The sequence below is a fragment of the Odocoileus virginianus genome, chromosome 31 (assembly GCF_023699985.2).
Source record: "Odocoileus virginianus isolate 20LAN1187 ecotype Illinois chromosome 31, Ovbor_1.2, whole genome shotgun sequence".
NCBI classification, from domain to species: Eukaryota; Metazoa; Chordata; class Mammalia; order Artiodactyla; family Cervidae; genus Odocoileus; species Odocoileus virginianus.
Genome location: NC_069704.1, coordinates 40,337,527 through 40,363,641, shown reverse-complemented (window position 1 = coordinate 40,363,641; position 26,115 = coordinate 40,337,527). Strand labels below are relative to the sequence as shown.

The window sequence follows — 26,115 nt, the reverse complement described above, 5'->3', positions numbered from 1 at the left end:
TTGTTGTTAATATAAGGGTATAAGCTCTAAGAAGAGTATCTTTAGCAAGGAGGGGAAATATGGGAGGTAGAAACACTACAGATGTCAAAGGGTATATCTAACCGATCATCTGTTCTACCTCCTGTACTTGGGGGAACATTTCTGAATCACTGGTGAATAAGTACCTTCCATGCTAAGTACTACCTCCTCTGTGGAGTATGTGCTCAGTTCTTAAGCAGTTCAAATTCTTAGGAAGTGTTTTCTTACATGGCACCCAAACTGACTTCCACGTAAATTTTACCCACTGGTTCTAATTCTCCCCAGAAGAGAAGAGCAGGACCTCCCTGTTGTTTTCCAAATAGATTTCCTCCAAGTTTAAAAGAAATCTTTAAAGACTCCTTAAAGTCAGTCCTCATGGCTGCCCTTGGGGGTTCTGGCAGACCAGCCAGCCCTGCTTTCCTGGTTTCTACAGAGCCTTGCCTTTCTGGTTGCTTTGCTTATGTGCTTCTCACTGTCTTTCTTGAAATGCGGTGACCAGAACAGAGGATGGTATTCCAGGTGCAGTACAAGCCATGCACACCCATGGGACCTTCCCTTGATGGAGGAAGAACCGCCCCATCAAATACATTGCCCTCGTCTCTCCTTAGTGCATGTGCTTGGGGTGAGGGTGCTGGGGCCTGGGGGACCCTGAGGAATTAATGCCACAGCCCAGGTTCCCAAGGTCAGGGCAAGGGGTGAGGATGGACAGCTGGTCTCAGTCTCAGCCACTTTACCGCTCTGCCCACGAAGGGGAGCCAGGGTGCCCCCCTCTGACTGTGTCAGAGCAGAGTTCAGAATTGGGTGAGCAAGACTGCTGTTCCCTTTGGGGTGTTTATAAGTGTGTGTGCATGCGCGAGTGGTGTGTGTGTGTGTGTGTGTGTGTGTGTGTGTGTGTGACAGAGAGAAAAGGGGAGAGAGAGAGAGAAAGAGAGAGAAAGAAAGAGTTTTCTGCCTGATCCAGGAATTCTCCTGGATGGCAGAATTGGTTTCCATAACGACTTCCTGATATAAACATATTTGATAAAAATAAGTTAACAGCGGAGCTGTGGTGGAGCACAGATTCTCAGAGTGCAGAGAGAAAGAGAGAGAGAGTGAGCTCTTCAAAGGACAGCGTTTCCCTTTCCCCACCCCTCCTGGTCAGCCTCTCTAGACACACTTTCCATAAGCCACCCCAAGAGTGTTGTTTCCCATATCCCGCGCATCCTGGCCCCCTGCCTGCCTGTGCACATCGTATTCACGTTCTCTCTCCCTCCCTCTCCCCCTTTCTCCTTAGTTACCTGGAGCACTACAGTATGTATGGGATAATATGATAAATTCATTTCCAATTCACTGCATTATCCCTTGAATATTTTAATGACTCATTGAATGGAGTAAAAAAAGCTATTTCAAATGAACAATTATGCTGCATTAGTCTAAGGGCTGATTATATTTAAACAGTGCTCACATGGATAACAGGACACAGCGACCTCAGCATCCGAGAGTTAATTTGGCTCTTATCTCCAAATAATTTTACACCGCAAATTACCATGAAAACCTTAAGGGCTTTAAAAACATTCATCAGAAGATAATATTCCACTTTGTAGCAACAGTTTATTTAAACTATTTTGAATGGGAAGCAAGGCGTCCCTGTGGTGGGACAATGACAGCCAAATGGGGGTGGTGAGCGATAAGGAAACAGTGAGGGGTGCTGGGACATGTTAAAAATAAAAGTGGAGGAACTTCCCTAGTGGCCCAGTGGCTAAGACTATGCTTGCAATGCAGGGGGCACAGGTATGATCCCTGGTGGGGGAACTAAGATCTTGCATGCTGCAAGGCACACAAAATAAAAAATAATAAATAGAAAGTAGGAAGTATTGGGGATGAAGTGTGGGAAGCACAGCATAGCCCTGGCTGATGCTTGCAGCCAAGGCCGTATGCAGGCTGTGGTCTGTGATGGCTCCAGGAGCCCCTGGTCTGGTCCAGGGGGGGTCACAGGGCAATTCCCAGAGGCTGAATGACCAGATGGACTTCCCAGGTGGCACTAGTGGTAAAGAACCCATCTGCTGATGCAGGAGACATAAGAGACACCGGTTCGATCCCTGGGTCAGGAAGATCTGCTGGAGGAGGGCATGGCAACCCATTCTAGCATTCTTGCCTAGAGGGTTCCACGGATAGAGGAGCCTGGAGGGCTACAGTCCATGGGGTTGCAAAGTTGGACACGACTGAAGCAACCTAGTGCGCACGAATGACGGGACAGACATCCTTCCCCTCAATTACTTCCCCCGCCAAAGCCTGGATCAGGTAAGGTTCCTCCACCAGGCTGGGCCTGGACCCATCTAGACTGAGAGGTGAAAGGATGAGCTGCTTTTACCACATGGTTTGTGTGTTGGGGCATTGCCTAGAATTCTTACTTTGCAAAACAGGAGCCCAACAGCCTAAGGGAGGTTGCTACATCTTAAGTAGCCGCTGTGGTCAGATCTCAAAGTTGGGAGTGGTGGGGGAGAGAGTCACATTGATGGAGGTCCTACTCTTCTGTTCTATGTCATGAAACTTAAACTCATCAAATACTGGGAAATAGATATTATTGTCATGCCCATTTTACGGATGGAGAAACTGAGGCTCAGAGATTCCCAACTGGAAGTAGCAGTGCCTGGAGCCTCCCCCAGTTCATCTGACCCCAAAGTGCAGGCTCTTTCTTGCCTCCCCCATAGTGGCCATGTACACGTCTGGTTTATAACCAGGGTCTCTGCATTGTCCGCATCACCAAATGCTCTTTAGGGCTCCTAGGTCCAAACTGACGTGCTCTTAGGGAGCATAGGCCATGCTTTGCAGGTGTTTATTACTTAAAACGGACCCTCATGGGGCAGGGCAAACATACACGGACAAGTGCACAAACAGTAGCAACAGAACTAAAGATATAGGTCTAAATGAAGAAACTAATGAATGAGTCCTATTCCTTGGTTTGACCTCTTCACCTGAACTTGAGGTCCTGATAGAGATCATTTATTCTTCTTCTCTTTATTACCATTGCTGGTTTCTGAGCGTATAGAAAATTAGATTATATAATTTTATATATATTTAAATTTTTACAGAATCTACTGCTCAATTGATTAGGAACGAAGATGAATCTGCCACTTTATATAGTGCCTTTCTCTAGGGAGGCTTCACCTCTTTGCATATGTAATTTCCCTTTTCCTGTCTCTATCCTGAACAGGAAGGATTTGTTTCAGCTTTACAGACAAGAAGCCACAGTATCAGAGAGGTCAAATAACTTGCCTGAGACTTCTCAGGAGCCGGACCAATAATGCCAACAGAGGAGTCCTGACATGTGCTAAGCGCCTAACTGGAAAGCACGGGGCTGTGATCCCAGCTCTGCTTGTTGGGTTTCCCCTTTATCTTATTCACCAAACCAAGAGGTCCTTAAAAAAAAAAAAGTGCCTCTCATTATGGAAAAACCCAAATCTATAGAAAAGTAGACAGAATAATGAACCCTTAAAGTCCTTTCAATTCAGCCCAGAATTGCTTGCACTTACAGCTGCCAAAGGTTGAGGGCACTGAATGAAAGGGAAACATGAACTTGCCATTTCCTTTTCTTTCTTAAAACAAAAAAGATTTTCAGGACAAATTTTAGAATCACTGACAGTTTCTAGGAAGATTTTCTGTTTTGGAAGAAGAAAGGTACCCTTGCCTCCTTAATTGTTCTTGTGTTCTGTGTCACCAGTCATGATAGTCTTTGTGGAAAGTATTAACATACCATCTCCGTGTGTTCAATATTCCCATTAACAATAAAAATAAACCTAATGAAAGTATCTGCCTGAAAAGCCCTGAGCACTAATTTTGGAGACAAATAGAAGATGAACCACCAATAAGAATTTCTTTCTGAAATGAATGATGCAAATTAATTGATACCTTAATTAGGCTTGAGCACAAAGATTATTAATTAGATTGAGTTAGAACTAAAAGCATCTTAAAGGAAAAGCTAGGAATGTAGCAATGTGGAGGAGAAAGGATGTTATGTATCAATGGTCTGTTGGAAATATTTTTCGCTCAATGAGAGGTTTCTCAAAGAGGGGACTCAGAAAGACAGCACACTTTATGTATCAGTCCCTGCCTGCCCAGGTCTGGCCAGGTTTGGGGACTAAAGTCTAGTCTTGTCCCTGAGCAAATGGGAACCCACAGGTACAGGGCGTTCTGAACCCAGCCGACTTCTGGCGGCCCTCGTGACCCCACGCAGCCCTCAGATGACATGGGGTCCCCCTATTTTGTTTGCATTTGCAACCCCAGGGCTAGTATAGGGCCTGACTTGGAGCAATCATGATAACCTCTCACAAAATATTATAGGGTTCTGGGTCCTGTTCTAAGCACCCTTAAGTAAGTAAACCTTTTGTTTACAATGTGGGGGCTTCCCTGGTGGCTCAGGGGTAAAGAATCTGCCTGTCAAAGTGGGAGAGGTGGGTCCTATCCCTGGGTCGGGAAGATCCCCTGGAGAAGGAAATGGCAACCCACTCCAGTATTCTTGTCTAGGAAATCCTATGGACAGAGGAGCCTGGCAGGCTACAGTCCATGGGGCCGCAAAAGAGTCAGACACAACTTAGTGGCTAAACAACAGCAACAAACAGCAGTGTGAGGTAGGAACATTCAGAACCCCCACTTTATAAGAGAGCAAGTAAAGACACAGGCTGAAGATCATGTGCCTCCCTGCACCGCAGGCCCCACACAAAAATCACAAAGCTAACACTGGTGGATTCAAATTCAAACCACAAGTCTGGCTACAGATTTCTCACCCTGAAACACTAGGCCATAGCAAATCATGGCCAATCCATATGTGTTGAATGTTCGTGAACAAAGAGTACCCTGAATGCCTAGTCCTTTTTGATAGACTTCTCTCTAGCTCCTAGTTTTTCTTTAAGGACTGAAGCTTTATCCTACTCTGTCCCAGATCCCACCAGTCTCTCACTGGAGGGGCTGCTGATATTTCACGTATTCCTAAGAAGTGGTTTATACCCTATTTCAACCTGGACAGACAGTCCAAAAAATTGTCTCTACTGAGGGGCTCCCATGGCCGTGGTGCAGCCCACCACCTAATTAGGTCTGAGTCCCACAGGTGGCGCTAGTGGTAAAGAACTCGCCTGCTGATGCAGGAGACATAAGAGACTCAGGTTCGACCCCTGGGTCAGGAAGATCCGCTGGAGGAGGTCATGGCAACCCGCTCCAGTGTTCTTGCTGGGAGAATTCCATGGACACAGGAGCCTGGCGAGCTACAGTTCCTAGGGTCACAAAGAGTCAGACACGACTGAAGCGACCTGGCACACACTCATGCCCTATTAATGAGGCCAGCCTAGGTGCCACCACGTTTGCCTGTGTGGTCCTTGTGAATCACAGAGCTGCTGCCTTTCTGTATCTGCAGTGACTTTTTGGCATGCCTTATTGCTGACTCCACATGCTGCGGAGGGCTATGATAACATGCAGGGTTTACTTTTATGGGGTTCAAGATCCTCATCAGTTATGTTTTATTTACCAATTTATTTATTCCCTCAGGAGGGTCCCTGGAAGCATCCACTTGTAAAACGTAACCAGAAGCAGAGCCCCAGGTTGAGAAGGGACCCACAGAGATTATGTTTCCTGTTATACAGGCAGGGCATGGTGACACGCCTTTGGCCACAGTGGAGTTGATGGAAGAGGTGTGGTGTGAACCCTGACCACGTGGGAAGGTGGTTTGGAGTTGAGGCACCAGGATTGAAGACCCACCTCTACCACTCATAGCTGAGAGACTGGAATCATTTCCTCTCTGCAGCCTTTGTTTCCCCATCTGTAAAATGGGGATAATATCTGGTTCACAAAGTGATTGAGAGGATCAGTGAAAAAAAAAGTAGTGAAAGTGTTAGTCGCTCAGTCATATCTGACTCTTTTGACACCATGGACTGTAGTCCAAGAGGCTCCTCTGCTCATGGGATTTTCCAGGCAAGAATACCAGAGGGGGTTGGCATTTCCTTCTCCAGGGGATCTTCCTGACCCAGGAATTGAACAAACAGGAAGTTCTAAAAGTGCTTTTCACTTGCAAATTGCTGTACAAATGGATGATATTAACAAGGACCCAGGCATTCTGCCACTGAGCTCTGCAGTCTTCCTTCCAGCTGCTAAACCCCTCCTGGATGCCTGTGGAATGTGGATGCCCTGTTCCCTCCACCTTGACCCAAGGGGCACCCAGGAATCTGCATTGTAACAAGCTTGCTAGCTGCTCCAAATATGCTTTAATGTTGGGGACCGACTCAGCCGTAGCCGCACACCGACACACAGGAGGTGCTTCTGATCAGCGCCCTCTTCTCCTTTGGCAGAGAGTCACGGTCCGAGACCTACCCCAGGCTGGTTTTCATACCAGCTGTGCAACTGGCGGAACACGGGGGCCGGCGGTCAGGCTGAGTGGACATTACTGGGGAGAGCTGCTGCTTCCTGATGGACCCTTGCATCTGGCAAGTGGGTGACAGTGCAGCGGAAACCCAAGCTTCCTCCAGCCCAAGAGAGAGGGCTGAGGGCTGTACCCGGGCAGGTGGCCCTGGTAAGCTCTATGGCTTAGCGGTCCCGCCGGCCAGCTGCCACCTGCCGCCTGTTCTGCTTCTAAGCTGGGCTATGAGGGCTGAAACCTCATTTGCACCACTGTCCTGTCCTGTACTGAGGGAGGGGTGTGGGCAGGAAGAGACTTCAGGCTTGGAAAAGAGGCAACCTCATGACCCCAAGGAGCCCTGTACTCTGAAATGTGACTCAGTGGGTAACTAACCAATGCAGGAGATGCAGGAGATGCAGGAGACATGGGTTTGATCCCTGGGTTGGGAAGATACCCTGGAAGAGGACATGGCAACCCACTCCAGTATTCTTGCCTGGAGAATCCCATGGAGAGAGGAGACTGGAGGACTATAGTCCATGGGGTCGCAAAGAGTTAGATACAACTGAACATGCATGCATTATCACATTCCATTACATTCCAGCTTCTGAAATCGGGCCTCAGAGTTGCCCACAGAACTTTCTTACAGGCAGCCCTGTGTGTGTGTGTTGGAGGGCGGGGGGCAGACTGTAAATATGATGACCAGAGTGATGGTCTTTTCTTGAGAGTTTCACCCCCTCGTGGCTGCTGGGGAGTCCTGAGTGCTCACAGAGCCTCCGCTCTAGCTTGTGGCAGGATCCAGTATCTTTCCCTTTCATGCTCTCAGCTCCCCTCCCTCCCCTGATGGCAGCAATCTCCCCTAGCTCTTCCCTTTCACAGGTTTATGGTGTTTCCAAGGCTCTTGGAGAGCAGGGCTTGGCCAAGGGAGGGTGTGGGAGCACTGCTCCTGCCCTTCAGCCCTGCTTGGGTTCTGTTCTGGAAGCCGCTGTTGCAAGTCTCCCTGGAGGGAGCCACTACCTAGATTGTCATCGGGGCTGCCCCTGTGAACTGGCTGTCCCCCTGAGCATCCTGCGAAGGATCTGTGGTCACTGGGCAGAGGTTGGTTGCCAGGGTAACCCTCCCACCACCTCCCCACTCCAGTGGTTGTGAAAGCCCTGCCTTGACCAGGAGAGTCAATAGCTAGTTCAGACAGATACCCCTTCCTCTGCCCCACAGCTCTAGAAGGAAAACTACGAAGTCCCTATATTTGTGGTATGTGCTGTGTTTTAGAGACTGTTCTTAGTACACGCTCTCATTGTAGGATCACTACAACTATACAGAAGCGTTAACATGGTTCCCATCTTATGGATAAAGATGAAATGCCGTGAGGGTCTCCACGACGTGATAGAGATCACTGAGTTGGGAACCAGCCTGGATCCAGACTCAGTCTTTCTAGATCTGGGTTCCCACCATCTTTTGGGGCTGATGCCTTGCACACGTGATGCAAATGCCATCGGCAGGCTTTCCAGCAGAAATACACGGATGTCTGATGTAGCGTGGATTTTCCCCTAGTGCACTGCCACGTGCTTGTGAACAAAAGATTCAACAGTCAAGTGAGATGGGAAAATAGATGCATGTTATATAACGCATACTAGGATATTAAAAGCTCCAAAAAGCCCTTCAGTGAGGAATGGGATTAATGCAGTTTAACCCAGAGTCTCCAAAACTTGCCTAGCAATAGAGCCTTTTTGGTTTTGGTTTTTTCATCTAATGCCCCTTTAACAAGCCACCGGATTTGTGTTCCTCAGACCAACTCTGGAAAGGCGGAGCCGATCACCTTTCTAATTATGGCTGATGACAAAAGGAAAAATAAGGGAAGGTCATTTGTTTCTGTACAAAGAAAAAGAGATGGATCACCAGGCCTCCTCCATGCCCGTTGGCCCATCAGGAGCAGATCCTGCAGGAGTCCCCTGCCATGAGGACCGCATAGAATCACCTGGTGCCCCCGCCTCCACCCAGGCCCCTGGCAGTGGTGTGCTGGAGCCATTGCCTCAGTTTCAGAAAATTTGCGATTCAGTTATGAAATCACTGTAACGTGAAACTGGCGACAGTGGGAGTCTTTACAATACAGAAATCAGGAAAACAGTACAAATTGGGGCTCCACCCCTACTTATCCTGAGAACCTGCTTACCTATGAATCACTGATCCTGGGATATTTTCTGAAATTATTGGAAAACGTGCACAAGGCTGTGACAGCTGGGTGCTGGGGGCGACCTGACACAGAAGTCCTGGCTTATCAGGGTCCCTGACCCTCCCAAATGAGAGCTGAGAACCCGAGTGAGAGCTGAGAATGACCATCTTCTGGCCCCAGTGCCCGCTGAGTCTGAAAGTGCCTTCTGGCATGCTTACCTTGATATCTGACACCAGCCAATGTCTCCAGAATCGAGCTTTGGGAGAAGACCTGCTGGGTGCATCAGGGTCCACCATCACCAGGATGTAGGCTGCATCCTGTAACACATTCACCAGAAACAAGTGTAGCGTCATGGCTAGAATTCAGATAGGAAATCTATAAGGTGCAGACACTCCTTTTACAATTCCAGTCGACAGAGGCTGACCCATCCCTGGAGCTTCCTACTCAATTCAGCCCTGTTCTTATGACTTTCCTCTTGTGTCACATGCTGATTCTCAGAGAATTGGTCTATTAGGTAAGCAGCTTAATAGTTTGACTTTCCCTTTGTGAAGAAGAATCAATCAAGCAAGCATATTTACCCGGCACCTGGAAGTCCCTAGCATCATGCCAGGAGCTGGAGAGGAAACAAAGGAAATAGGGCTTCTATTCTCAAGAAGCTCACACAGAGTTGGAGCAACCTGTCCGTTAATTCAGCGAATACAAGAGAGCTTAGTACATCCATGTCAGGAGCTGCACCGATCGCAAGGAACGCTCAGATTCATTCATCCCTTCAACAAATATTTTCTGAACACCTGTTAAAGGCCAGAAGCTGTTCTAGGTACTGGGAGTCGAGCAGAGAACAAGACAGTGTGACCCATACTTTCAGAAGATTTTACTCTAGGTAAGACACACACACACACACACACACACACAAACACACAAACTGCACAACAAAACCAAGGAAATGCCAATGTGGGATTAGTGCTATGCATAAAATAAAATAGAGAGGGGTTGGAGGGAGTAAGAGCTTCCCTGGTGGCTCAGTGATAAAGAATCCGCCTGCCAAAATAGCAGACACAGGTTTGGTCCCTGGGTTGGGAAGATCCTCTGGAGAAGGAAATGGCAACTCACTCCAGTATTGTAGTCTAGAAATCCCATAGACAGAGGAACCTGGTGGGCTATGGTCCATGGGGTCAGGAAAGGGTCAGACATGAATTAGCAACTAAACAACAACAATGACATAACTGCCCCTCTTCTCACCGGGGGCCCCTGTGCATGTATGCATTGCTTGACCCTGCAGAGCGTTGGGCATGACTGAGCAACTGGGCATGAGCATGGAGGGTAAGCTTTCTAAGAAGGAGAAACAACCGCTCAAAGGCCTTCAGGTGGGAATGAGTGAGGGTTTGAGCAACAGAAAAAGTGCCACGTGGCTAGAGGCAAGCCAGAAGAGTAGACGGGGTCAGAGAGGTGGATGGGGTTCTGGCCACAGAAGGCTTTGCAGAGTTGGGTGAGGCGGGGGTTTTATTCCAAGTGCAATGCAGAACCACTGGAGGGTATTTTTTAGCCAAGACAGTAATACGCTCTTGTTTACGCTGTTAAAAGTAGTCCTGGTGGCTGGACGGGGGGTGAATGGTAGGCAGGAAGCCAGACAGGAGGCTACTGCACTGGTAAATGGCAGGATGATGGCTTATGGACTAGAATGGTAGCAATGGAGACAACAGCCGGTAGGTGGACTGCGGAAGTATTTTTAGGGAGCATCAGTGGGTCTTGCTGGTGGACTGGACAGTAGGGCAGGGAGGAGCGGGTAGGGAAAGAGAAACGGAGGAGGACTCGGGGTTTTGGCTTGGGCAACCGGATGAATGGAGCTGTTTAAGGCCATGGAGAAGACTTGCAGAGGAGGCTGTTTGAGGGGGATCCTGAGGGCTCTGTTTTGGACATGTTACGTTTGAAATGCTTCTTGAAGTCAAACAAGTATCTAAGTCAGAGTTGGGAGTTTGGAGGAGAGATCAGGATGGATATGTGAATTTTGAAGTCATTGAATCCCAAGGCCTGACGATGGCCCTTAAATTCATCATAGAATAATGAGATGATTCGTGGAGACATTAGACTTGGGGAAGAAAAGAGGTCTCATGAATGAACTCTAGAACATACTAACACCGAGAGGAGAGGAGTCTCTAGCAAAGGAGACTCCAGCCAGGGAGACAAGGAACCACTGAAATGAAGGTATCATGAAAGCTGACACAGAAAATGTGTCGAGGAGGAGGCGTTGATCAGCTCTGTCGAATGCTGCTGAAAGGCAGAGCAAGACAAGGACACAGATGTGGCAATGTGATTTGACAACATGGAGATCTCTGTTATCTTGGCAAGACCAGTGTCAGTGGAGTAGAAAGGACGATGTTTGATTGGAACAGGTGGTGAAGAGATGGGAGGTGAGGAACTGAAGATAGTTATTAAAGATGATAAAAAGAGAAACTATAGTGTGAAGGACAGCTGAGATGCAGAGCAGCTGTTGCTAGATGGGAAGGAAGAGTCAAGAGATTTATTTCTTTTTAAATTTTTAAAGAGGAGAATGACAGTGAGGCGTGTCTGCAGGCTGATGGAAGTGATCCAGTGGCAAGGGAGGCATAGATGTCAGAGAGAAGAAAGGGGTTTATTGCAAGAGCCAAGACTCTGGGAAGGTGGGAGGGGACAGGATCCAGAGCAAAAGTGGAGGACCTAGACTTTGATTGGTGGATGATACAGGTTCAGATGTTAGGGCACGAGAGATGTGGTGAGGAATGAGGGCAGTGGATTCTGATTACTTTTATTTTCTCAGGGAATCAGAAGCAAGGTCACCAGTGAAGAGGGATTATAGAAAGTTTGGGAACAGAGAAGCTGTGAAGTAGTCATTTGGGGAGGTGAGAAATTGAGTATTCCATAGATATGTAGAAAGGTTGTGTGTGTGTGTGCTGAGTCGTTTCCGTCATGTCTGACTCTTTGTGATCCCATGGACTGACGCCCGCCAGGCTCCTCTGTCCATGGGGACTCTCCAGGCAAGAATACTGGAGTGGTTGCCATGCCTTCCTCCAGGGGATCCTCCTGACCCAGGGATCAAACCCATGTCTCTTTACCTCTCCTGCGTTGGCACGTGGCTTCTTTACCATTAGCACCACCTGGGAAGCCTTCAGTCTACACAAGGTATCTAAAACAGTCAAGCTCATAGAAGCAGAAAGCAGAAAGGTGGTGGCCAGGGGCAGAGGGGAAGGGGAAATGGGGCGCTGCTGTTCAATAGGTGCAAAGTGTGAATTACGTGAGATGAATAAGTGCTAGAGATCCGTTGTACAAGTCTGTGCCTGTGGCTGATGACACTGTATTGTACACTTCAAAATTTGTTCAGAGGGTAGATCTCATGTTCTTACCACACACACACACACACAAAAAAAAAAAAAAAAAGATAAAATTTTAAATTAAAACAGAAAGGGAATTCCCTGGAGGTCCAGGGGTTAAGACTTGGCACTTTTCCTGCCAGGGGCTCCAGTTTGATCCCTTGTCAGGGAACTAAGATCCCACAAGCTGTGTAATTCAGCCAAAATAAAATAAAATAGAAAGTAATCCCACTTGAGGAAAGCAGGATGGAATCAACACCCCTATCAAGCATTGTGCAAATCCCAGATCTGGACAATACGCCCTGCTGGAAAGGCTGTGGGAAAGCTTCCTACATTGCCATGGGAATGCAAAAATGGGGCCAATTTATCCTTTGACTCAGCAACCCCATTTCTGTAGTATTTTCCCCAAAAGATAGCTTGCACATTTATGAAGTGACTTTTGTAGAAGGTATTCATTGCAGCCATGTTTATAATAGAAAAAGTTGGAAATGATGCAGGCATCCCTCAGTTGGGGATTGGTTAATAAACACTGATACACACTCACAATGGAATACTTTATAGCTGGGAAAAACAATGAAGATCTCTCAGATTTGATCTGAAAGACTCTCCAAGATAAATGAGTGAAAAAAGCAAGGTGCAGAACAGTTTAATCTAGCACCTTACTTTTATATAAGAAAGAAAAAATAAACTATTTCTTCACATTGGTTTGTATTTGCATAAACAAACTCTGGAAAGATAAAAAAAAAAAAGATGTGGGTGGTGGTGGGATATGGGTGGATGGAACAGAGGTAGGATGGAAATCTCTCTTATGTGCCTATTCTTTCATTTCGATTTTTGAGCCATGTGAATGTATTACCTGCTAAAAATAAACTGAAAAGATAAAATCAAATGAAATGTATAGTAATCACATAGTATTATCTTAGAGATGTTAATTCTCATCTCCCTCTATCTGGCTGAGAGGTAGAAAGGTATGGCTTTGTCTTTACAGCAGGGAGAGCTCAGGGATTCCTCACTGCATATATGGAGGTCAGTTAGGTGCAGGGCAGACCAGCATCCTGGACTCTGAAAAGAGACACCAGGAGCCTTGTCAACAGATCACATGCTTTGGTGTGATGACGACAACATAGAAGCAGCATTAGATCTGTGCTTGTTCAAGTGAGGTTTTTACACGGCTATATTGAAGCATAATTTTCCTAACACAAACTTCACTCCTTTAAAGTATACATTTCAACAATTTTTAGTAAATTAATAGAGTGGTGCAATCATCACTAAATTTAGAACATTTACATCACCCCCTGCCCCCCCAAACAATCTCGGTGCCATTTGCAATCACTACCTGTTTCTGCCTCTATCTTCAGCCAACCTCCAATCCATTTCCTGTCCCTATAATCTTCTTTTTGCCTTTCTTGGACATTTTGGATAAGTGGAATCAGAATATGTGATCTTTTGTGCCTGGCTTTTTTCACTCAGTATAACATTTTTGCATGTAGCATATATCAACAGGTTATCCCTTTTAATTGCCAAACAGTATTCCATTGAGTGTGTATTGGTATGTATTTCTTTTAACCACTTTGCGGACATTTGGGTTGTTTCTACTTTGGGACTATTATGAATCAAGCTGATATGAACATTTGCTGCAGGTCTTTGTGTGGTATTTGTTTTCAGCTCTCTTGGGAAAATACCTACAATTGAATCGCTAGGACATATGGTAAATTTATGTTTAATATTAAAATAAAACCTGCCAAACTGTTTTCCGAAGTGGTCTCACCATTTTGCAATTCTACCAGGAGTGTACAAAGGTTTTAATTTCTCCACATCCTCACCAACACTTGTTATCACCTGTCTGTCTGATTGTAGCCATTCTAGCAAGTGTAAAGTAGCATGGCATTGTGTTTTTTGTTCCCTAATGACAGTGTGTTAGTTGTGCAGTCATGTCCAACTTTGAAACTCCATAGACTATAGCCTGCCAGGTTCCCCTGTCCATGGAATCCTCCAGCCAAGAATACTGAAGTGGGTAACCATGACCTTCTCCAGGGGACCTTCCTGACCCAGGGATCAAACATGGGTCTCCTGAATCAAAGTCAGATTCTTTACCTGACTAGTGACGTCGAGCATCTTTTCATGTCTTAATTGACTATCTGTATGTCTTCTTTGGTGAAATGACTGTATAAATCTTTTGCCCCTTTAAAATTTATCTTCTTATTGTTCTAGAAGGAATTTTAATAGTTGTATCTCAATCAAGAGTTATGGAAAATGTGAGTGGTGGGGAGAATGGAAAGGAAAGAAAGAAGGTGGCCAGAGCTGGATTTGCCTCATCCTTGAACCACTGGCTTCTGCCCTCAATATTGTCTGTACCTGGGGCTGTCTTCTTCCTGTAGCTCACCATGACTCTGATTATTCCAGTAGGGAAATATCAACCACAGGGATAGCCATGAACTCAGGTGAGCAGACAGCACTCGTGGATACCACTCCCCCAGGCTCTCAGGCCACCGCCCCACTGGCCTCCTTCAGGGAAACTGTTGAGCCGTAATCTCCCTGCCTGCCATCCAGATCTTTTCAAAGACCACGCCCTCCCCACTGTCTCCTTCCCAGTCCTTGATCCTCACCACACCATCACGTCCCAGATGCTCTTTTCTCTTTTCCTCGGAGTCAAGGAAAAGAGTTCCTCTGTTCTCCCTCCACCTCCAAACCCTTCCACTGTGCCCTCTGGAAATGCTGCTGAATAACAGGCTACGTCATTGTGTCTCTCCGTAAATTGCTCTGCTTTCTTGCCTTGGCCTGCCTTTCCCCTCAGCACCCTCCAGTGTTTGTGTTCTCTCATGCCCCTTAAACCCCAGGAGTTGTCCTTGCTCCCTGTTGCCATCTGTGTCCCCACAAGACTTGGAGAAGGGAATGGCACCCACTCCAGTATTCTTTCCTGGAGAACCCCATGGACAGGGGTGCCTGGCGGGCTACAGTCCATGGGGTTGCAAACAGTCAGACATGACACTTCACTTCCCCATAAGACTAAGACCTTCTTGAGTGTGTGGATTGTGTCTGTTCCTGCTTACCTCTATACCTGCATAGACTATAGTGTCCTGCACATAGAAGACATTCAATAAATATCTTCAAATGAGTAATTGAAATAATGATTGCACTTGGCCCAAGGGGTTCAGCTGTTCACCCATTCATTCATTCATTCATTCCACAAGCACTGACTAAGCCCTTATGCATGAAGCACCATGAAACGGGCTGCTGAGGGTCAGAGATGAGACAGATGTGGCCACTACCTTTGAGGAGAGTAGCCTAGTGGGGAGCTAGATATACATGCAGAGAATCTGAGCACCCTTGGGGCTCTCAGCAGGCACACTGCTGGGCCTGCAGAAGCAAACTTGAGGAGGTTATCAGCTCTGCCAGGGGGTGACTGAATAAAGCCTCACAGAGAATGGCGCCTCTGCGCTGGCGCCTGATGAGTGGAAGTCTGCCCAGGCCACACCAGGCAAAGGAAGCAGCATGTACAAAGCCATGGAGGCATGAAAGGCATCAGCAAGTCGTTCTGTGTCTGAGCACGGGGTCCCCAAGGCCTGGGGACAGAGAACTAGTGGGGCAGTGGAGGGGGCCGGAGCGGGTTGACAGTGCAGATGGGCAAGGTCCTATATGCCAAGGAGGCTTGTTAATGGGGGTGTAGGGGTGACTTAGAGACAGGTGGTGGGGTGAGGGTGGATCCTAGTGGGCACCGCACCATCCAATGAGGCCTGATTAGGCTGACTCATGTGAGGGATGGGACACAGCATGGCACAAGAGTGCTCATTCCCCGAGGCAGGCCAGCGTGCCATACCTTCTGGAAGCCAGAGATGCCCATGCAGAGGGGCCCTCCTGATGTGCAGGGGTGCTCTGGGGTCTCTGAGGACCCCTTCTCCACCTTGCCATTTGAGGACTCTCTGTGTGCCTGCCCTTCCCAGAGAAGAGGATAGGAACGCATTCTTTGGACAGAATATGATAGGATTTCAGTAGACAGTCCTGAGCCCTAGAAGTGCCACGAAGGTGGAGCTGATATTAATCACATCTTTTATTTCCTGATGGTTTGACCTCTGGGGACTTGCTGTCCCTGGAGAGGCTGTCAGTTCCCAGAGACAGCACACACAGACCCGAGAGTAGACTCTTCAAGTGCAAATCTACTAATTCAGAGCCTGCATCCTCCCTTTTACTGGGCTGAGCCAGTATGCTTCAGGCCTACTCAGCTGGGGGTCAGCTTCCAGACAGCCAGGGGCAGCTCCTCTGCTTCAGGGCCGACCAGAATTATCCAAACCAGCCAATCCCGAGCATGTCTACCCTGCTTAACCTCCCTCGTCAATTTTTTTTTGCCACAAAAATCACCATGAGGATTCTCAGCCATGCTCTCTCCCTGGCCCCTCTGCCTCCTGCTGGGCCTTAGGCTTCCCCGTGCGGCCCTGTGTGGGGTGCCGTGACTCCCGTCTGTAGGGGTCTGTGAGTATAACCTGCTTCCTTCATGCCCACTGTTTCCATCTGCATATCTTATCTTAGCCAATGAAAACAAATCCCGGGGGACTTCCCTGGTGGTCCAGTGGCTAAGACTCTGCACTCCCAGCACTGGGGGCCACGGATTCAATCCCTGCTTGGGGAACTGCATCCCACACACCACAACAAAGATCCTGCATGCTGTAACCAAAATAAATAAATCTCGAATGTCTCAATGAAGATCAAAGGTCTCACGTGCTGCAGCTAAGATCTGGGGCAGCCAAATGAATAAATAAATATATATATTTAAAAAAATCCCAAAAGCTGCAGCTAAAGAGTCTGCATACCGCAGCTAAGACCTGGCACAACCAAGTAAATAAATCAATCTTCAGCAAACAAACCGACAAACCCCAGGTGCATTTCAGAGTGGGGCCTTGACTCCTTGTGACTCAGACATCCACCAAGCCCTTCGGAACACTATAGGAAACTGGGGCGTAGCTAGCATTGCGTTTTTCTCATTTTCTGATATGATTATGTCTGTGGCTTCGGGCTTTCCTGGTGGCTCTGAAGGTAAAGAATCTGCCTGCCATGCAGGAGACCTGGGTTCTATCCCTGGGTTGGAAAGATCCCCTGGAGAAGGGAACTGTTACCCATTCCAGTCTTCTGGCCTGGAGAATTCCACGGACTATTCCATGGGGTTGGAAAGAGTCGGACACAACTGAGCGACTTTCATTCATTATATCTGTGGCTTGTGGCCTACAGCCCTCACCTGTCCTAGAATGAAGGACTGAGCTGACCTGATAAGGTTAAGGGTTCACAGTCAAGTTGAATGGAGAGCTGTCCTCTCCAAAGCAGTACTCCTTACCCCTGCCTGAATATCAGACTCCCCTAGGGAGATTTCCCAAACTGCCAAGGTGGACCCTTTGCCTGAGGGAGAGAGGCCCCGGCATTAGCATCGATGTAGAAGTTTCCCAGGTGACACTCATGTAGAGCTAGGGGTGAGAACCACAGCCCTGAAATCTGGATCCCCCAAGTCCTTGACCAAACCAGCCACTGACTGAAGGAAACCCAGATTTTCCTCCTGCTCCTTAGTTCTCTCAAGGAAGACCACGTGCCCTCTCTACACAGAGGGCGGGCTTCCCTGATCCTGGCCGAGGTCCCTGGTGCCTGGGGCCCTGGAGACTGAGGGGCTGGAGCGCCGAATCGAGAAGCTGAAGTCACAAACACGAGTCTCCTACTATTCATTATGAGGTTGGTTGGAGTACAAATTTAGCCTATGGTGGGTTGGTTGTGTTTGAACCTCCTCCACACAGTTCTGTATGGGAAATCTAGTTAAGAGCCTTCTTCCTGGGGGAGGTTGAGTGTAACAGCTGTTCCTCACCAGGGCTGATGGGCTCACCGGGATGCAGGCCGGGAGTTGCCCCTTGAGCCTAAAGCCTTTCATCCCTGAGGACCAACTCACATTTCAGGCTGGCATCCAGAAGAACAACATTTCTGTCCAGAGGTGCTGACAAAGACCCTTCCCGGACTGTGTGGACAGGGGCACATGCTCCTGGGAGCTGGGGTCCATGCCATGCTTTGAAGGCACACATGTGGGAGGAGGTGCTGTGCGGTCACTGGGGATCAGCGGTCCTTCTTCCTTGCCCCCTCTGCTACAGAGGCAGGAAAGCTGTGATGCTGGATCCCTTAGCTTCTCCTGCACCAAAGGAGCCTGTGCTGGCCAGGAAGAGGTAGAGGAAAGCCCCTGGAAAGGGATCTCTTCCTGAAAAAAAGGCAAAGACTTACTAAGAGAAGACCCTTGTTGCCTTTTCCCCTTTCCTTCTTCCTGCCTGGAATGTAGATGTGATGTTGGATGTGTAGCAGCTATTCTGTGGCCAAGAGGGGACAAGCATGCGGTTACTTCAACCTATAGGCTCAAGATGACAAAGCCGAGAGACAGAAAGAACTTTGGGTCCATGAGTTGCTGAATCAGCCCACGATCACCAATCCTTAGACTTCTTGTTGCACAAAACAAATAAACCCTGTAAGTTCATATGGTATGCATTTTTCTTCCTTGTACCTAAACACATTCCTATCTGACATGCACATCACTTGTTGGTGCTGGTTTTGGTAAGTGAGTGTCAGAGGCTGAATTTCAGAGAGGCATCCTGATGTTGTGGAAAGATTACTCAAGTAAATGATAGAGGACAAAGGTTGTAGCCCCAGTTGTTGCTTGTGCATGCTGTGTGTTTGGTGATAAGTCATTTATGCACACCAAGGTGCAGTTTACGGATCTGCAAAATGGCAATGATATGTGTCCCACACCACAGGGTTATCCTAAAAATAAAATAAAATGAGTTAAAGGTATGAAAGTATTTTTAAGACCATGAAGCAATGTCCATGGGTCAAGTTTTGTTACTGTGAACAAACGCTCTCAGAGTTTGTTCTCAGTGGTCCCTGGAGTGGCAGTTACCTTTACAGCCCCAAGACTGCTCCTCAAGGCCTGTGTCCAGCTGTCTGGAGACAGACAGGCTGAGCTCTCCACATATCTAGCTCTGGAAGGGACACTAGTGCATGCAGAGACAACTGTTCCTTCTAACTCTCCCTCTTTTTGTGTTCCCAAAGGGACTAAGTTTGCCTGGGAGTGGGACCGATTACAGAACCCTGGAATGCAGCAGGAAATGGGCCAAGTTTCCTTAAGCAAATCTAGCCAGCAAACATCTAACAACTTCATGGTGCTCCCAGCAGTGGGTGTCCTCACTCCCCGGGTAGGAGGGGATGCAACTCATTCAAGCACATCTCAGATTGTTAGAAAGGGCTATGCCTCATGGAGCCAAAAACTGCCCTTAAAACTCACAGCTATTCTTCTTTCTGGCATAAAACGAGTCCTGTCCTTCTTTTTGTTGTTTATTTTTTTTTGAGTCCTGTCCTTCTTGTACATGGCCGCCCTTCAGACATCTGAAGGCAAGGATCACAGTCTCACAGTGACATTTTGTTCAGGCTGAAGGGCCCTGTTTCCTCAGCTACCTGGGGCTGCACCCACACTGAGTCTCCAGAGATGCCCTTGGATGGTTCACAAAACACCACGAGAGACAGACATGTAAACAAGTACAGTACACCATGACAGGCTGAGATGCACACTTACACAAAGGGCTCTGAGAACAGAGAACAGGGACCCAAGCGTGTCAAGGCCCAGTGGGTGGCGGCGAGGAGGTCAGTCTTCACAGAGAAGGCAGTGGTCAACGAGGGAAAAGAAAGGGTGGATCACAGCAGCCCGATGTGGAGATGGGAGGTGGCGGGTGATATGGGTCCAAGTAGCTCAGGTGGTAAAGAGTCTGCCTGCAATGCGGGAGACCCGGGTTTGATCCCTGGGTCGGGAAGATCCCCTGGAGAAGGAAATGGCAACCCACTCCAGTACTCTTGCCTGGAAAATCCCATGGATGAAGGAGCCTGGTGGGCTACAGTCCATGGAGTCACAAAGAGTTGGACATGACTGACTGACTTCACTTTCTTTCTTTCAGTTAAGACCATGGGCTTGCCAGGGGGCACTAGGAGTAAAGAACCTGCCTGCCAATGCTAGAGATGTAAGAGACACAGGTTCGATCCCTGAGTAGGGAAGATCCCCTGGAGGAGGGCCTGGCAACTCATTCCAGTATTCTTTCTTAGAGAATCCCATGGACAGAGGAGCCTGGTGGGCTACAGTCCATGGGGTCGCCAAGAATCAGACACGACTGAAGTGGCTTAGCATGCATGCATGGCCGTAATTTGCTGTGGCCAGAGTCACATGACTAGGAACCAGGAGCCACTGGAGGGAACATCTGCTAAATAGAGATTATTATTCTGAGTCTACAGATGGGAAAATGAAGTTCAGAAGGATTAAGCGCATCTGTCTGAGGAAATATGTTTTAGCCATGTGAATTCTACTCATGGCTGTGTGGCCTTGGGCAGGTTGCCTAAACTCTCTGGGCTTCAGATTTATTATCTCTAAAAGAGAGATCACAATAATCACAGTGATTTTCTCTTGGATTGCTATGCACATTAAGTGAGTTAAATGGCTCAGAATAGCACCTGGCACAAATTAAGCGACCAATAAATGCCAGTCATTGTGAGCCACGGAATGGTTTCTCTGGGATTTAAAACCATCTCCCTTGCCTCCCAATTCTACCCTCTTTTCCCTGTGCAGAAGGGCAGGCACAGGTCTGGAGGAAGAGGGACAGATTTGATGTTGACTTTTATTCATAACAATACGGTATTTGTTTGCATGTTGCAGATTCCTCTGCACCTAGGTCTCTGGACGCTTGTGTAATTTAAAACATACATACTACAAAGATGTGCTTGTTGGCAACGTGTTCCGGCATCTCTGAATCAACTGCCTTCTGCCACTGTGCTGCCCAGTCCTCTGGGGATGGCAGACCCTCCACAGCATCTGCCCGCTCAAGATGGCTGGGGGAGGGGAGGCTCGTGGGATGCTGGCGCTGTGCCGAGTGGTGAGTTCAAATCCTGCCAGGTTCACTGCGCTCTACCCATTGACCAAAGCCCCCACTGTGGTCCACTGCTACTTTTCTGTCTTTGTAAACTGAGGGACTTATTTACATCTCAAAGCTTCACAAGCAGGAAGAGAGATCCCTGCCTGTTGAGTGATGAATTGAGATATTATCTGAGCTGCCTGGGAGGGAGGGTGGGAGGGAGAGAAGGGAACTGAAAGGGGGGAAAGGAGAAGGAGGGCTCATAAGCAATATAGAGCCGGTGGCTCGTTTATTCAATCAAATTGGTTCCCGGACGACCACATTCACCTCCAAAGCTACATTCACCTCCATCCTGCTCACCAGTGCCTCCTCTGACTTGCCTGTTTCTCTATGAATGGCCCTGACATTTTGTCAGCAACCAGATGAAAAAGATGAATCATCTTTTGCCGCTTCCCTCTCCGACCGTGCCCCACTCTTTCTGATTTCTAACCTTGGTTCTCTACAGAACCCAGGCTCACTTTTCCTCCTTCTCTCTGACACCCTCGGGTAATGTCTGAGCTAGCTTTTTTTTTTTTTTTGCAAAGGCTCAATGAGGCAAGGATTTGATTGACTGATTGATTTTTTTGGCCACCCCAGCCATGTGGGATCCTAGATGCCTGACCCCATGCCCCCTGCACTTGAAGTACGGAGTCACTTGGCCATAAGGGAAGTCCCTGAAATGAGCTCTTGCCTCTTAACTGGCCCTCTTCCCTCTCTGTCTCCCTTCCTACTCATGTGCTGCTGGCTTGTACTAGAGTAAGCCAGTGCTGAGTTGGTAGACCAGTTCTTTGGAAAACAAACAAACAGCCAAACAAAAACAAGCCCTGGCTTGCGGCTCTTGCCCATTTCCATGGTAAATATTCACACCATGGCCCATCCAAGCTGCCAACATGAGACTGGAAGGAGGAGCACAGAGCTGGCTCTGGCCAGCACACATCTGTCTAAAGAACAGCTTGCCACAGACTTATGACTTCAACACAAACTCCACACCCTGGCATCAGACGTTTGATGGCTTGCTGTCAGTCATCCTGCCCCGCTGATCTCACCATGGCGACATGGGTACACAAACCGGGCATATTCCCCGTCTCCAATGTGATCCCCTTCCCTACTTTTGTACCTTTATCTGTACTGTTCTCTCTGTTGTTGTTAAGTTGCTCAGTCGTGTCGAATTCTTTTGCAATCCCATGGACTGTAGCCCACCAGGCTCCTCTGTCCTTGGAATTCTCCAGGCAAGAATACTGGAGCGGGGTTGCCATTTGCTTCTCCAGGGCATCTTCCTGACCCAGGGATTGAACAGTGTCTCCTGCTTGACAGGCAAATTCTTTGCCACCAGTCTCTCTGCTCATTGGAAAATCCTTTCCTTTCTTCAAGACATACCTCAAATACTACCTAACTCCTCTGTGAAGACTTCTGAACCTCTTGAACCAGAGATGATGTCCTTCCTATTTGAACCCCAAGAACATATTTTGTTTGTACCTTAGTGAGGTGCTTGTCAACATCTGTTATGTATATAGTTATACTCAGGCAGAAATCTCTTAGTCTTTCTTATTAGAGTAAGATTTTCTTTTTCTTGTTTTAAAAATAATTATTTAGTTTTATTTTTAGCTGCATCAGGTCTTAGTTGCAGCATGTGGGCTTAATTGCCCAGAGACATTTGGGGTCTTTGTTCCCTGACCAGGGATCGAAGGCACATCCCTTTGGCAGATTCTTAAGGCAGATTCTTACCACCGGATCACCAGGGAAGTCCCTCAGAGTGTGATTTTCTTGAAGGTGGGGACTATGATTTCTTTGTTGTTCCTGAAGCGCCTGGCATATGTTTTTGCACATATAGGAGGTGCTTAAGAAATATTGGTTGAAGCAAATTGACCCATCTCCTGTCAGGATAAGACATTGGTTTATTTTCCATGTTCTAGAAGGGAGAAGAGGTTTCTTGTCCCAGAGATGGACAAGCCCTTTGTACTGCTGGCCCTGATGCTGTATTGCTTGCCATAGAGCCTTGCCTTTGTCTTTCTGGGCTCTGCCTGGGGGAGTCAGGCCTCCCACTCACACACTGCCCCCTAGGAAGTCAAGATCAGCTCAGCTGGACTCAATGTTTCCATGAAGCAAAGGGCTGGTTAGATTGGCTCCTACGTGAGACCAGAGAGTTCAGTGTTTGCCTGAAAGCTGGGCCTGGACCTCGGCTGACCCAGGAAGCCTGGGCAGTTGAAGCTAACCGGGGCCAATCGTGCTCTGCCTGGCGCGGAGTGGGGGCTTGCCCTCCCCTGCTCTCGGCCAGAGCCGCTGCTGTCGCCAAAGCCCCTGGTGTGAAGGAATTCGAGTTCTAACTTTAGGTGGCTACGTGGCTGATGGCTGTGTTTGTGAATATCTCATTCCTACTTTGGTGGCCCAGCTGGTGGGAACAGAATGGGTAGTCATGGGACTGTCATCGTGTGCTGTCCAGGTTAACATGTAGCATTTCTATTACTATTAACAGACTTTCTGCTCCTCACTCCATCTGTTCTCTGAAATAATTGCAGTTGTACAGACCATGCCTTCGCTACAGGCAAGCTCTGGGGAAGAGGATAGTGCTTTTATGAGAAAAAAAAAAGTGTTAAAAAATAACAGCAAACATGAAAAGAGAAGTGGGAATGGAACGGACAGCAGGTTTCCAATTTCTTGCGGATTCCGGCCTGCAAAGGTGGCGTTTTCGCACTTGCTCTGGGTGACCGAGCCCAGATGGGGGTGAGCGGCTGGGCTGGTGGCTCAGGCTTTGGGAGGAGCTGTGGTTTTATCAGAGATTTGGCTCCCACTGAGGTGGTGGCCCCTTGGTCAGGCGACCCAACGACGGGGTGATGAGGAGGGGTGGGGCCCCTAGGAACCTATAGCTGGGGCATTCTGACTGTGCGGCGTGTCCTGTGCGCGCCGCTGGAAGGTATCAAGGCCTGGAGGAAAAGGGCTGGAGTGGAGAAGGGTGGATGGGGAGGTGGAGGTTTTGAGCCAAATGGCTGGTTCTCTCTGGGCCTCAGTTACTCCATGTACAAAATGGAAGGGATGATCTTAATGACCTTCCTTTAAGGGCTATCAGAATGAGTGGATTATACAAAATGTCAACAATTCTTCTGATAGAGGGTTAAACTACAAAGGACAATTAAGATGTAATATATGAAATATAATAACTATTGGGTTGGCCAAAAAGTTCATTCTGGTGAACAGCAGAGGGGCTGAACACACATGTATCCATTTTCCCCCAAACTCACCTCCCATCCAGGCTGCCACGTAACATTGAACAGAGTTCCATTTGTTCTACAATAGGTCCTTGTTGGTTATCCATTTTGAATATAGTACTGTGTATATGACCTTCCCAAACTCCCTAACTATCCTTTTCCCCTCATCCTTCCCCCTGGCAACCATAAATTCATTCTCTAAGTCTGTGGGTGTCTTTCTGTTTTGTAAATAAGTTTATTTGTATCATTTCTTTTTACATTCCACCCCAGTATAAAATAAGAAAAATCTCAGTTTTTTTTTTTTTAAAGTTCATTCAGAGTTTTCTGTAGGTTGTTATGGAAAACCCAAACAAACCTTTGGGCCAACCCAATATTAAAAGCGCAAATGCACTACTTGTGGATTCGAAGCACTCTGATTTGTAAGGTTGTGTGTGGGGTTTTCATCTTTTCATGGGGTACAAACGAGGCATGTCTATGAGGACAACGGATGGATGGGTCTTTGTTTCCGTGTCTGTCTTCTCGCTACCCAGCTCGTCCATGTGGGGGCCCAGCATGGAGTGTCACATCACTTTCTATGAAAATGGTGCTCTGACCCCCTGGTCTAAGCCCACATTGGAATGGCCAAGAAGGCACTGCTGAGCTTTTGAAAGAGTGAACTGGGCAGTGAAAGAAGACAGTGAATGAAGGGAATACAGCCATGTGATTTCTAAGTCTTCTTACAATTCTAAGAAGTATTTTCATTGAAAAGAAACCCAGGGAATGTGACTGGTCAGCTGCAAGTAAGACATGAAGTGGGGAAAAGAATTTTTTCTTTCTGGATTCTATACTTCAAATTCATAAAATGATTTCTTTTAAATTGTGGAAAGGCTTTAAGTGGAGATTCAGAGGGAGCATCTTCTGACGATGATGCTAGTGTAAAATATTTTTTCAGGTATTGAATAGATTTGAACTTTCTTTCCCACTTCACATCACCCTCAGAAAGGATCAGCGTATTCTAGACCTACTTTAAAACTAGACCCCGTGAATCAAAGAGATTGTTGGGCCTTTATTTAAGATTTTTCAAAATACATGCAAGCATACTCAGTCGTGTGCACCTCTTTGCAACCCAGTGATCTACAACCCACCAGACTCCTCTGTCCATGGGATTTTCCAGGCAAGGAGTACTGCAGTGGGTTGCCATTTCCTTCTCCAGGGGATCTTCCCAACCCAGAGATCGAACCTGAGTCTCCTGCTTTGGCAGGAAGATTCTTTACCATCTGAGCCACCAGGAAAGTCCTAAGATGTGGATGAAATGTGACCTTATATGCTGGAGAAGGGGATGTCCTCAAAGTAGCTAGTTCTTTTAATATAAGAGAGTCTTAAGAAACTGGGAAGGGAAGTGTTTTGAGCTATTTCTGCCACAGACTTGTTTGGAAAGAAGGTGAATCAGTTCCTTGAGGGACTGGTAAGTGTGCAAAGTAAGTCGCCTAAGTCATGTCCAACGCTTTGCGACCCCATGGACTGTAGCCCACCAGGCTCCTCTGTCCATGGTATTCTTCAGGCAAGAATCCTGGGATGGGTTTCCATGCCCTCCTCCAGGGATCTTCTAGACCCAGGGATGGAACCAGCATCTCCCGCACCCCCTGCACTGCGGGCGGGTCCTTTCCCACCAGCACCACTGGGTTACACTGTGTTAGTTTCTGGTGGGCTGTTTCTCACCATCATCTTACGAACCCCCCCAGGCTGGACTGGCAGTTGACTCCTACTGTCCTCTACATACATGAGGTGTGCAGTAATGTGCATGCACAATGTATGAACAAAATATATGACTAATGGTGCAAACAGTGAAGAAATTCACTACCAACTAAATGCCTTTCCAGAAAAAGTAAACCCTGGATGTACAAACTGATATAACTGGTAATAAAAGATTATCAAACAAATTATAGCTATCCTTAACTGAAGCCCTACCATTCCAAATCCCTTGCTTTAACTCCACAGCCAACATATGGAGTCAGTACTATTATTCTTGTTTAAAGATGAGAAAACTGAGGCTTGGGGAAATGGTTTAACTTGCCCAAGGACATATTATTAGTAAGTGAGA

At 47.5% G+C, this 26,115-nt stretch overlaps 1 protein-coding gene across 3 annotated transcripts in view; it reads right to left on the bottom strand.

The window, feature by feature from the left end:
* Nucleotides 1-26,115, bottom strand: part of PEBP4 (phosphatidylethanolamine binding protein 4) — a 228,507-nt gene that overhangs the window by 103,419 nt on the left and 98,973 nt on the right. For all 3 annotated transcript variants that reach the window (XM_020895248.2, XM_020895246.2, XM_020895247.2), the window contains exon 4: nt 8,765-8,863. In XM_020895248.2, the coding sequence (XP_020750907.2) occupies nt 8,765-8,863 (99 nt within the window). The remainder of the gene's footprint in view (nt 1-8,764; nt 8,864-26,115) is intronic.